Source organism: Delphinus delphis, chromosome 16 (assembly GCF_949987515.2).
Source record: "Delphinus delphis chromosome 16, mDelDel1.2, whole genome shotgun sequence".
NCBI lineage: Eukaryota > Metazoa > Chordata > Mammalia > Artiodactyla > Delphinidae > Delphinus > Delphinus delphis.
The window spans coordinates 37,476,622-37,489,980 of NC_082698.1; the positions used below are offsets into that span (position 1 = coordinate 37,476,622).

At 37.5% G+C, this 13,359-nt stretch overlaps 1 protein-coding gene and 1 long non-coding RNA gene across 2 annotated transcripts in view; one reads left to right on the top strand and one right to left on the bottom strand.

Annotated features, from left to right (window-relative positions):
- Window positions 1-13,359, top strand: part of RNLS (renalase, FAD dependent amine oxidase) — a 273,286-nt gene that overhangs the window by 238,149 nt on the left and 21,778 nt on the right. The window contains exon 6 of the mRNA XM_060034531.1: window positions 7,931-8,106. Coding sequence (XP_059890514.1) covers window positions 7,931-8,106 — 176 coding nt within the window. The remainder of the gene's footprint in view (window positions 1-7,930; window positions 8,107-13,359) is intronic.
- The window catches only part of LOC132439830 (uncharacterized), a 223,483-nt gene that overhangs the window by 62,693 nt on the left and 147,431 nt on the right, over window positions 1-13,359 (bottom strand). The gene's annotated exons all lie outside the window — the stretch shown is intronic.

The window sequence follows — 13,359 nt, forward strand, 5'->3', positions numbered from 1 at the left end:
GAAGATTATTTCCTGAATTTGTATACATTTGTTTATACTGGAGCTATAGGGAAACATCTTCTGAAACTGGAAGTATGAACTTTTGGGGAATTCTCATTTTATTTTCAATTCATCGTGTGGGGTTTTACACACTTGTTTATATTTAACTAAATGCCTATCAGAATGGTTACCTTATACAGAATTGTTTAGAGGATGTCTGTGTGTCTTTTTAAACATAAGAAATCCAAACATATGTAGCCTGGGATAACAAGGATTACAAACATACATGTGTATCAGTTTTAAAACTTTCCTTCTTAGCCTCTATTTAAAATGGCAAATGCATACATCCCTAGATATATTAGTAGCCACAGGCCTAGAATAAACAAGTCAAGGACCAAAAGAAGAGAAGAAACTAATAAGTATATTAGTTTTTTTTTAAGCTAGTATTTCCAACTCAGTGATGGAGAAGTCCCTCCTGCAGATAAAGTTGGAGGTAATGTAGTTGCTCAGGACATGAGTAGGGCTCTTGTAAGTGAATTTTGGCTTCTGTAACTTATATACAAGAAATAGGTTTGAGATGGTTATTAAAAAGCAAATAAAACCTGCAGGTGGTCCCTCTGAATAGTGAGGCCTAGTTCCTGATTCAGGGCCAGCAGCAGCAGACACACAGAACAGCAGACACGCTGCCAGGGAGGTGGAATGCCAAATGGCAGACTGTTAGAGGCTTGTTTGGGTTGGAAGGGGAAAGAGAGACAACAGGAGCACGTATCTCTCCATCTCTATCTCCTTTTCCCCTCCCCACTCTTTTTCCTTCCCTTTCCCTCTGCTATGCTTTCATCATCAAGAGTGAGTGACTTTCTTTTGCTGGACTTACTGATGCGACTGACTTACTCTCCATTACATTTGCTGCTGGGCTCCGGAGCCATATGAAGGAGTTAAATTACAATAAGAGCTCTCCTGGCTAGAGGGCAAGTCTAGTTAAGCCAGTTCCACATTGGGAGGGAGAGGGAAACTTACCACCAATACCACTGACAGGAGGAAGGAGAGCTGACCACCCACCCCTTCAAACTGTGTGGCTCTCAACGCCTGGTCCCTTTTCTCTCTTCCCAGGAATCTGTTTCCTGAACTTAATTTGCACACACTGTCAAGACCATACCAGTTAGAGATAATGGCTCTCTAACTGTTTTGCCTAGGTGCCATTTCCCCCACTAAGATGTAAGCTTCTGAAAGGCCCTAACCGAGTTTCTCTTGGTACCAAACTGCACTAAACACCCACATGCTCATTTGATTGAATCAGTAATTAAAGAAACATTTTTTTGCATTTTTTGATCCTCTTGGTCTGCAGCTATAGTGTCTGCCACTCCTTAAGTTTCTTTAATCCTCTACTTCCCTGTCAGAAATGGAATCTAGAGCTGGTTTTAGGGGAACCCAACTTCTGCCCCTTGACAGATATGGCTAAAAACAAAGTTTAACAGATGGAAAATGTCTCTGAAGTATTTGTATGTAAATAAGGATGTCTCAGTAAGTTTGAGCTTGCTATATGAGTGTAGAGTGTAGATTCCTCATATAATTTTGGAAGAAGGTAGTCAGAAATGGTGACAAATTTGGGTCAGAAGTGGGAAGGGAATATTCTAATTTAAAACTGTCCACATATCCAGTTTTCTAAGACAGTGTAAAAATGCATTCTTCCTCCATTGCTTTGTTAAGTTTGTTGTCCTATACTAAATACTTACTATATTTTTAGGACTTTTTTCCAGAGAGATGTACTCTGATTCATTGACTATTACTGTCAGCCAGTACTAGGCTGATTTGACTGCCGTGTCTTTATAATGCATTTAAATATATGGCAAAATAAGTCTCCATTCACTGATCTTTTTTTTTTAATTTTTAATATTCTCATTGCCTTATTTTTCCTTTAGAATCAATTTTTTTTTTTTTTTTTTTTTTTTTTGCGGTACGCGGACCTCTCACTGTCGTGGCCTCTCCCGTTGCGGAGCACAGGCTCCGGACGCACAGGCTCAGCGGCCATGGCTCACAGGCCCAGCTGCTCCACGGCATGTGGGATCTTCCCGGACCGGGGCATGAACCCGCGTCCCCTGCATCAGCAGGCGGACTCTCAACCACTGTGCCACCAGGGAAACCCTAGAATCAGTTTTTAAATTCCAAAAAACTTGTAGAATTAATCAAGAATTACTTTTTTCTTACTAGTTATTGTTGGTATATAGGGAAATCAATTTAATATCAAATTTTTAAAATTAATTTGATGGATTTTATGTTGGCTTATTATTATTTTAAATCATGATTCTCCTTCTTTCTATTAATTATAAATTTTATTTTTTATCTTAGTACATTAACCAGAGCAATGTTAAATATCATTGGTATTACTAAGCATCCTTGCTTTATGCTGATTTTACTGTGAAAAATCTATATTATTTCATAGTAAAGTATGATATAGACCAACCGCTTAAGGAAGATATTCTGTCTCATTTTGAGAAAGTCACTTTTTTTCATGTTGTATCTTTTTTCCATGAATTGATATTAATTGTTAATGGATGCCTTTTAAATACATGTTGAGATTAGCATGTTTCTTTTCATTATACCTATTAATATGAAAGAACATACCTATTAACATTAATAGAAGAATGATCTATAGGTTGGTGTGTGTTTATATGTGTAAATGTGATGTGTGTGTCTGTAATCAACATTATACTAGCTTGACAATTTGAAACAAATCACAAGTAAAACACTTAAGACCTGGAGTCTTTTTTTGTTTTAAATATTTATTGACTGTGTTTTCAATTTCTTTTATGTATTTTAGTTTATACTGATTTCTTTTATATTGAGTTAATTTTGGTAACTTTTTTTTCCAAGAAAAATTAGCCTGTTTCTTTTAGATTTAAAACTTTATTCACATGGACACGTACTCTTCTTTGGCTTTGAAGAACTTATCCGTATCTGCTATATCCTATCTGGCAGAGGGAGACAGTGGGGATGCTTGCCTATCTTTAAGTGGTGTGGAAAAAAACAAAAAAGAAATAAAATGTCTCCCCTGAAATGCCAAACCACATATCCACCTTCAGGCAGATTTGGTGCCAGAATTCATTCTTCTAGTATGTTCTAAAAATCCAGTTAAAGTAGTCATATGCAGTATTACCTCCAAGGTATCTGGCAGAAATGAAAGTAACTCTCCAAAGGAATAACCTTTAAACTCAGGCCTCAAAGAATTTCTGAGACAAAGTTCCTAGGAACTTTAGGCTCACCATAGGAACATGGCTCACAATAGACAAAAAAAAAAAATCATGTAAGACACAAGGAAACACACCATCATGAGCAACAACGATTGATTGCACCTATTAATATGAAAAAATGTACTTATTAATATATATCTATTAATATTAATAGAAGAATGTTAATAGATTGGTGTGTATTTATAGGTCTACAAAAACACTCAAACTCCTAAAGATTGCAGATTTTTAAATAACTAAAGATAATATAGTATATTGATTGTGTTTAAAGAAATAAAAGAGAGTACTGACAATGTGACTAGGGAGAAAGAAGCTATCAAAACTGATCACGCAGATTTGAAAAACAGAATTTTTTAAAATGAAAAACAAAATAAATTTGAAATTAAAAGGACAAATTAAACATCAGAATAAACACCTATATAGGGAGAATGGTGAACCAAAAGATAAATCAGAAGAAATTACATGGAATCTAGCATAGAGAGGGAAAACATTATAAAAAGATCAAGACACATGAAGATAGAATGAGAATATCTATCATATTTCTAAGAAGAGTACTGTATCTACCAGACAGGGAGAATGGAGAGAACTAATGGCTGAACAATTTCCAAAATTAATGACAAAAATGAGTCTTCAGGTTCAGAAAACACAATGAAGTTAAAGAAAGTAAACAAAAACTTAAAACCTCAAAATATTCAAGTAAAACTGCAGAACACCAAAGGCAAAAAGAAAACAATATAAGCATCGAGATATGAAAGAATTACCTGCAATCAAATTGAGTTGACTTCTTGACCCCCACCCAAAACTGTAGACTAAAAAAAAAGAATGCAGTGCCCATTTCATACCCATTAGGATAGCTATTTAAAAAAATAAAATACCAAGTGTTGGCAAGGGTGTGGAGAAATTAGCACCTTTATACATTGCTGGTAGGAATGAAAAAATGATGCAACTGCTGCGGGAAATGATACGGTGATTGATCAACAATTTAAACATAGAATTACTGTATGATCCAGCAATCTCACTTCTGAGTATATACCCGAAAGAAGTGAAAGCAGAGACTTGAACAGATAATGGTACACCCATGTTCATAGCAGCATTACTCACAATATCCAAAAGGTGAATGCATTGACAAAATGTGGTATATACACACAATGCAATATTATGTGGCCTTAAAAAAGAAGGAAACTCTGACCCCTGTTACAACATGGATGAACCTTGGAGAGAAGTGAAATAAGCCCATTACAAAAGGACAAATATTGTATGATTCCACTTATATGAGGTACCTAGAGTGGTCAAATTAATAGGGACAGAAATAGAATGGTGGTTGACAGGAGCTGGGGCAAGTGGGGAGTGAGGGATTACTTTCTAATGCCTATAGAGTTTCAATTTGGGAAGATTTTAAAAGTTCTAGTGATGGATGGTGGTGATGGTTGCAGAACAATGTGAATGTACTTAATGCCAGAGAACTGTACGCTTAAAATAGGTTTAAAAGGTACATTTTATATTATATATATTTTACCATAATAAAAAAAGCTGCTGTGCCTCTACCCAGGAGTAGTCTGCCACTCTTCCTGGGGTGTTAATATAAGAATCAGTCTTAATACTTTCAGAGAAGTCAACTCTGTCATCCCTTTCTAAAGCTGTTCTTACCACAGCACAGAGGTCAAAACAAAAATATTATCTAGGGGTGCCTTATGTTTGTATAGCACTTTATATTTGAAGAAGGCTTTTATGTATCCAAACCCATTTAATCTCCAAACCCATTTAATCCCGTGACAGCCTTATAAGGTAAGTAGTATTACACCCCTCTAATTGATGGAAGACAGTGGAGCCTAAGAGATTAAGTTGTCCAAGACCACTGGGCTATTAAGGATGCAAAGGTTCAAATAACTTATCTTCTGACTGAAGCCACTGATCTCCCAACATACAGAAATAGTTGTCAACTTACTATGAACTTTACATTTAAAATGCCAAAAGCAAAGTGCTATGCTTGTTAAACTGAATGAAGAAAAGAAAAAGAAAGATAACATCATTACGTTCTCAGGAACCAAGGAATAATGATTACACTGAGTTTACGCTCTGAATCCTATTAACATATTTGTGGCTTTTTATATAGTGCTCTAGTTCCAAGCCTTGGTCACGTTTAAACTCCAGTTGGCTATTTGTATTTTTGCACTTTAGCTTCTGAAAATACCCTTTAATTTTGGGGTTGAGGGTCTTTCCCTTAAAACTCATTGTCTTAGGTTGCAGCTGTTCAAATTTTAATTGAAATTCTCAAAAATTTTTGTCTGATTCCAATAAAAACAAGTAGCCAGGTTGTTCTCTCATTGTTATGCAAGAACTGTTTCATTTTTGGTCTTAAATTTCCTTTTTTATTGCTCTCCTTGGAGTGGATGGCTAATGTAAATGGGAGAAACCTGGCAACGCACCATCACTACCCTTAGCAATTATAGGAGCTCCCCGCTAGAACAAATGGCTGGGTCAGCGCAACCTCACGCACACAGCTGAGTTTGTTTCCCTTTGAAGACTGCCATAGATGAGTCAACTCAGAACCCCAACTCTCCTGCTTCCGAATGCTGACCCAGTAGCTTTCTCTGTCTCTGGGAAGGTTGGAAACCTCATGGAAGAGGGGTGACCTTTTTGCCACCCCTTTCTGTGAACAAGCCTCCCTGAATGTATTAACTGACAACATAGATAACACTCCCTGAGGCAGTATGCAGTAGGTTTCTCACAGTGGTGGTATTCAGTGAAAGATTCGAGATTTTGCACTCCCGTGTGGTACCAGTAAAGTAGACACTGGCAAGTTAAACACTGAAGGTTCAAAGAGAGGGTCCTCTCTTTGCCCTTTCAAGTTGTTCCAGCTACTGTGAGGTGAAAACTGGACAATCTTCTTACCATTGCATTTACAGCACAGATTCTGAAGTCAGATCTCCCACTTCATATATATTAAAATGTTTGAGAACACGCCACTTTAAAGTGCTCACAGCATTTTCTCTCAGAAGAGAGACCCAAATTCTTTTACAGTATTTTGCTGTAAAATTCATAAGCCAGAGCGCAACAGGAAAATGAAGTACTTTAACAAAAAATTAACTCACACCTATCATTTGGACAACACCAGGAGAACTTTTCCCTTGGGTATATCTGATATATTGCTTTTATTCTCATGGCTTACATTTTTTAAGCACCTCCTCTGTGCCAGAAACTGTGCTAAGCACTTCACACACATCATGTCGTTTAATCCAGACCACAGAACCGTGTGGTAGATGCTAACTTATTCTCATTCTACATACATACACACAAAGTAAAGAGGTTGAGTGGACACAGAGCAAGTAAGTGGCTTGTTCTGTGTAAAATTACTTTTTCTGTGTAAAGATGTACAAACCTACCTCAAAGAGGTTGTTGCCTTTTATAACAACCCCGAAAAGAACTTCATAATCCCAATTTAAAGAATTTTCAGTATCAGTCTTCCCAACCCCTGTCAGTAGCTTATAGATTTTAGTATTTTCTTCTTTCAGCAGGGGGGAGCACCAACTTTCATATTATAATTTCATGCGTTTCATATCTATTTTGTTTTCCCTCAACTTTTCTCTTCTGCATGATTTAAACAAAAAATAATAACAGGAAATCTTGGTTAACATTCCTTCCAAGGTTGTATTCTCTAATGCCTCAGTCACTTTGCTTTCAATGTCAAACTTTATTCAATTTTCTATATTCTACTAAAGAGTGAAAGATATGAAGCACTTGTTATTTTTCATTGTGAAAATATAGCCAAAAAAATTCAATGGCAAACAAAAAAGGAAAGTATCTCCATGTTATGAATGAAGCAGACTTTTTTTTTTAATGCTGCTTAAAAGATGAAGAACATTATGAGGTCAAGCTTGTTTTGAGAAAGGTGTTTTTTTAGGTATTTTATTCTGGCATTTATATAATTTCAACAAGATATTTTTGCAATCCATTTAACATAAAATTAAGAAGATGAACATCTACTTCGTTCTCAGAATTTAAAGCGAATATAGGCTATGTATAAGAAATGGTTCCTGGGCTTCCCTGGTGGCGCAGTGGTTGAGAATCTGCCTGCTAATGCAGGGAACATGGGTTCGAGCCCCAGTCTGGGAGGATCCCACATGCCGCGGAGCAACTAGGCCCGTGAGCCACAACTACTGAGCCTGCGCATCTGGAGCCTGTGCTCCGCATCAAGAGAGGCCGCGATAGTGAGAGGCCAGCGCACCGCGATGAAGAGTGGCCCCCGCTTGCCACAACTAGAGAAAGCCCTCGCACAGAAATGAAGACCCAACACAACAAAAATTAATTAATTAATTAATAAACTCCTACCCCTAACATAAAAAAAAAAAAGAAATGATTCCTGCCCTGATAAGCTTATGATTTAGTGGTTGAGAGAGATAAACATACCAATAAATTTAATTATACCCAAGGCAGTACATATTAGGTCATTTTACCTTCCTTCAGGTTCTTTAACAAGACCTGAAAGTGTGTTCTCTAAAACGCATCTTGAATCTGTCCTCCACATCAGTGAAGCCTGATTCTGAATTTCAGAAGTAGCCTAATTTTATGCTTCAAAGATTAGAATCTGTTTTCCCTTCATTTATTGTCTGATTATTGTGATCAACTCTTAAATCCGGATTGAAATGCTGAGAGACACTAACATGTTACCCACTTTAAGGTGTATCTTTATGTTCCTCTTACACTAGAGTCATCGGAAATCGGGCCTTCCCTTGTGATTCACACCACTGTCTCGTTTGGAGTTACATACTTGGAACACAGCACTGAAGATGTGCAGGAGTTAATCTTCCAGCAGCTGGAAAATATTTTGCCTGGTTTGCCTCAGCCAGTTGCTACCAAATGCCAGAAATGGAGACATTCACAGGTAATCAGAGAATCCAGTGGTATGTGCAGTTTTCTCAATCAGACCTGACTTTACTTTTTCTCATCCTTTGACACTCGCTAGTAAAAGAAATTAACATGATCTTGGGAGCAAATATGTGTTTGCCTAATAAAGAAGTTTACATGCAGGTTTTATTATCCCATTATTTCTCAATAAGAGATACATATAATTTTCCCCGATGTTATGTTCAAATTCTAGCATCTCAAGACTTATATACCCTGAAGATCTGGGGTTTCCTATGCAGGCAAGGCAGGTTATATATCAAAATGCAGCTGTTTCTCTGGGGTTTTTCTAAATCAGTACTGTGGTTATATAGAAACCACTATAACCTCCCAAATTTTTGCAATATGTCGAATTAACCTTGTAAGTGTATTTTGCTACCACAATTTTCATTTTTATTAAGTTCCCACTTTGGTTTTGACTGCTGCCAGTAGAGCTGTTTGGGGGAGAAAGATGAATACCTGCAACAGCTAGTTGAGCTGTTTTTCAAGGGTTAGATAAACCTGCTGATCGCTCTCCTAGTTCAAACTTAAAATCTCTTTACACTAAGTCAATGTTGACTCTTTTGAAAATCTCTGCATACTCCAGCAGAAGTTTGTGAGTATTCATAGAAAAAGTCTTTTGATCTGTAAACTCAGTTGTGAAGTCATCTGGGGACAATGGAGCAAAGGACAGAAGGAGAAAAGAAGCAGTGACTTGTCTATTTTTTCCTAAGATTTCTGAGCACATTGATTACCTGACTTACCAGCACTATTGATTACCAAAGCTGTGAAGCCTTTAGAAAAAGTGGTTGTGAGAAATTGCAGCAGATTTTGTTTATTTTAAAGGACTTTCCAAAATCAGAGGAAATGGTAAATTACTTCCTAAAATATTGCAGCAGGTCTATGTGTTTACCCATATCTTCTCAAGTTAAATTATACACTGAACCTTCTGGGAAAATATTTACTTAAACACATCATGGTCACTTTAAAAGACTTTACTTTTTCCTTTTAAAACAATTTTTAAAATCTCAATAGCTAATGTCTTTAAGTGATATTTAACTTAATCTTAAATTGGCCTGAAAAAGAATACAAAGAAATAATCTTGTTGATATAATTTGAAGGTAGATATATTACACAGCAAGTCACTTCGCAATTTATATACATTCTTTTAGAAGAAATGATAGTTTCTGAGTTTCTTCTTGTGACTTCCTCAAAATAATTTAATAAACTGAAAAGATGGGTTAAAATCTACTTATTTCCTAAAATTTAATGTGTTAGTAGAAATAGATTTGACTTGCCCACAAAATGACTTAGTCAAAGTTGTGCAATATCACAAAATTTAATTAAAAAAATCTTTGAACACAAAGTACATCCAAACTCTAACAATGATTTTTATTACAATTTGGATGTTCTCCCTTGAAATTATCCCAGTACATTTAAAGTCATGAAATCTACATTAGCTGCAAAGCCTGAAAGGGAATAAGATGTCATTCAAATTTAGAGGTTTGTATTTTCCACTATTCATAGTACCTTGACCAACATTCTACAGAACATAACGTCATTATAGCAGAGATCTTACCTACATTGTTCAATAGAGAGAGTGAGAGAGAGAGATCTCCCATATCACCTTAGGAGAAAGGCTAATTAGTGGCAGGTCCAGAGACTTAATAACATTTAGCTAGTTAGTGTTCAGTTATTATTCCTAAGAGAACGCTTCTCCAATGTTTTTAAAAGGTTCATCTTAACCCTTGAAATTTAACATAAATGTCAATTCACCCTTTTCCGTTGCCATCCCAGGACACAAGCTCTACCTGAAATGAATTCATGAATGTTTGTGTATAAATATGGTCTAATATAGTGCTTAAACTGAAGAGAAGAATGGTGTAGAAAGAGGGACAAAAAAGAAAGAACAGCCAACTGATTTTGAAGTTTCCCTCATCTCTGATTCCCCTTGCAGGAGAATCCTGCCCTTTATTTCTTCCAGCCTGGGTCTCACCCTTCATTCCTTTTCCTCCTTCCTCTGTCCTGCTTCACCCATACCTTCTCCTGTTCTTCCCTCTCCACCCGCTTCCCTCCCTTCTTTCTCACTGACAAACAAGTGATACAGCCCTTCAAACCCTCATTTTATAAAATCCTAGATAGACTACAGGACTGGGGTCCCTGCCTCAGGAAGCAGTGGGTGGTATGGATTCCCTATCCCAGGCCTCTCAGGCTGGACTCCCCATCTCCATGCATTTTATTTTTCTCTTCTTTTGTATCGCCTACCCTGCATCCTGGCACTCAGTTACCGTGGAGGGTAGGGAAGAAAAAAAGGAAGAGAGATCACAATGGTGAACACCCACATTGCATAGTGCAACAGGCCTGGAGCTGGGCGATTCAAAGATGTGATCTCATTTAACATCAAAAGTAGCCTTATGAGGTTGCTATTTTTAACCCACTACAGCGATGAGAAAAAACAAAGCCTCAAGAACATGAAATAAATTCCCTAAGGTCCCATGGCTAGTAATGATAAAACTAGTCTACCTGCCTCTCAGGTCCTTCCCTCCTCTTCACTGACCCTCTGTTTTGAATGGCTGCTGTAACAAATTACTGCAAGTTTGGAAGCTTAAAACAACACAAATTTATTATCGTACAGTTCTGGAGGTCAGAGGTTCAAGATAGGTCTCAGTGAGACCCTCAATGAGGGTCTCAGCTAAAATCAAAGTGTCGGCAGGGCTGTGTTTCTTTCTGTAGGCTCTAAGAGAGAATCCATTTTCTGGCCATTTACATCTTCTAGAAGCTGCCCCCAATCTTTGGCTTGAGACTCCTTCCTCCATCTTTAAAGTCAGCAACAGCAGGTCAAGTCCTTCTCATATTGCATCACTCTGACCTTTTCTCCTGCCTCAGTCTTCCTTAAAGGACCCTTGTGATTACATGGGACCCACCTGCATAATCTAGAACACTCTCCTCATCTCAGGGTCCAGTGACTGGCAACATTAATTCCAGCTGTATCCTTAACTCTTTCTTGAGATTTAACACTTACAAGTTCTAGGGGTTAGGATGTAGACATCTTGGTGGGGGGAGCCTTATTTCTGCGTCGCACACCCTTCTTTCCCCCAGAATTCTTTGGTAGATTCCTTTATGAGGCAGTATCTCCCACTCCTCTCATAAAACCTCTGGGGAGAGCACCAGCCCTTTCAAGCTTTCAGAGCAGCCACTTTAGGAACCGGCTGCTCTCTGAAAGAGGTAAGGGAGTACTTTGTGGGGGGGCAGTTTTCTGTTTCCCTGATGATGCTCTTTGTGCCTTCTGCTGCCTCTAATGTCATATATCCACAGTGGCAGCAGGGGGGTGAAACACGGTTGTTCATTTATTCATTTGGTTAGTCGTTTATTCCATAAGCATTTAACGAATGCCTAGGACATGTCTAATACTCTGCCCATGGAATCCTAGAGACTAATCTTTGCTGAAAGCCTTCTCCTAAGACACTAAGTCAAATTTTTTGTCTTGAGTAGGATAACGCTGCTTTTTTGTGGGTGCTGCTTTTAAGGAAAGAGGCAGATCAAGAAAGAAGGCGTGTTTGAAAGACTTGGGAGCTGCTCTGTGCCTCCCATTTGGGGTTTGAATAAAACACTTGAGTAGGTGGTTCAAACAAACATAACAAACATTTTTTTCATGATTCTCAGTTCCTCCCTTTTGCAGATATTTGCCTTCCATTATTTAAATGTTTATCCAGTTAATATAACTTGATGCCTAGGCTGTGATGCATTGAATTAAGATTTCTGTAACAAGTATGATATAGTAATCCATTCAGCAGAAGAGTAATAACTGATAACACCTTTCCATGTACATTGACAGGGGACACTTAATCAGTTTGATAACCCTAATACTCTCACCATTATTATTCGCTATGCCTTCCTTTGTTTCAAGTCTATCATGATGCCTTTCCCAAACTATAATAAATGTATGATTTGCTTGCGAGTTTAATGCTGATTTTCCCCCATCTTTCTGTAGTTCCTGAAAATTTCAGTGGCTTTTTCTCTCACTTAGCACATTCATGGATTACTTTATTTTTAAAAAATCACTGAATCTATTTCAAATACCAAGGAGATCAAGAGAGGAGTTTGATGGGGGGAGGAGAGTCAGGTGGTAAATGAATACCTTGGTATCTTTGGCAAAAATAAATGGATTTGGATTAGACTATTAAGCTTCTGCTGTAAAGTTAGAAATTAGTTATCTTCTACAGTTACGTTCTTTTCACTTGGTCTTTTGCCCTGAGACTGTACTTTCTCTCTCCTCAATGGCAGTCCTTTTATATTCTTTAAGGAGAAGGATGATGAACTCTTTAAGAATCTGATCAAAGCTATGAATATGAAGATGCTCATCCTTTCAAAATATACATGTACACATAAACACAAAATTGCATCTAATTATGAAAATTTATCAATATAAGCAACCTAAAAGTCCTCCCATGAATCCAGCATTAAGGACACCTGCTGTAAATGTTATACTCCTATAACCCAAACAAACCAAGAACCCCTCATTAGCCCAGTCTTGTGTTGTAGTCTAAGAGACAAAATTCAACAACCAAAAGGAACGTAAAGTAATTCTCATCTTTACTAGTATCTTTTATAGAACTTTAAAGAATATCCAAAATTCATCATCCTTAGCAGTACTTTTTGAAGTTTCTCTTCTCATTCCTTATATATCCCGCTTCTAGAAGCTCCCTCAAATCTTTCTGCACCCTCAACTCTAGTTTTCCACAGAGTTTTCCCTGATAATCAGCGATGCAGGCTTATCTCTTTTTTTCTTTCCTCTCTTCAGCCTCCCATTCACATTCCTCATTTTTGACTCTATCTCTTTTTTCCCCCCCTTAGATAAGTAAATCCTTTTCAATGCACATTCCCCATTTTGGCTTCCTCAGGTCTTCCCCAGTTGATTACCTTGGTTGACATAGTACTGCCCAGGAGTCAGAAGGAAGAAAAGAGAAAAGAGGAAATGTGCAACAGCTTAAGGCCAGAATTTTCTTTAGAGGTTTGTGTTTGGTGTCTGCAGGGGGATGTGTACACAGAAAAGCCTGAGGTCACCCACATACTTACATTATTCCCTCATGAGATTAATTTCTGGCCGGTAGCTGTGTCTGATTTCAGCATTGGAAGATCAGGTGGTAATTGATATTGCCATTTTTTCCTTTTCTTTCTTATGTATTTTCTATTTTATCCTCATTTTCTTCTCTTAGGCAGGTTGAAACTGAAAAGCAGGGACTGACTGATTGTA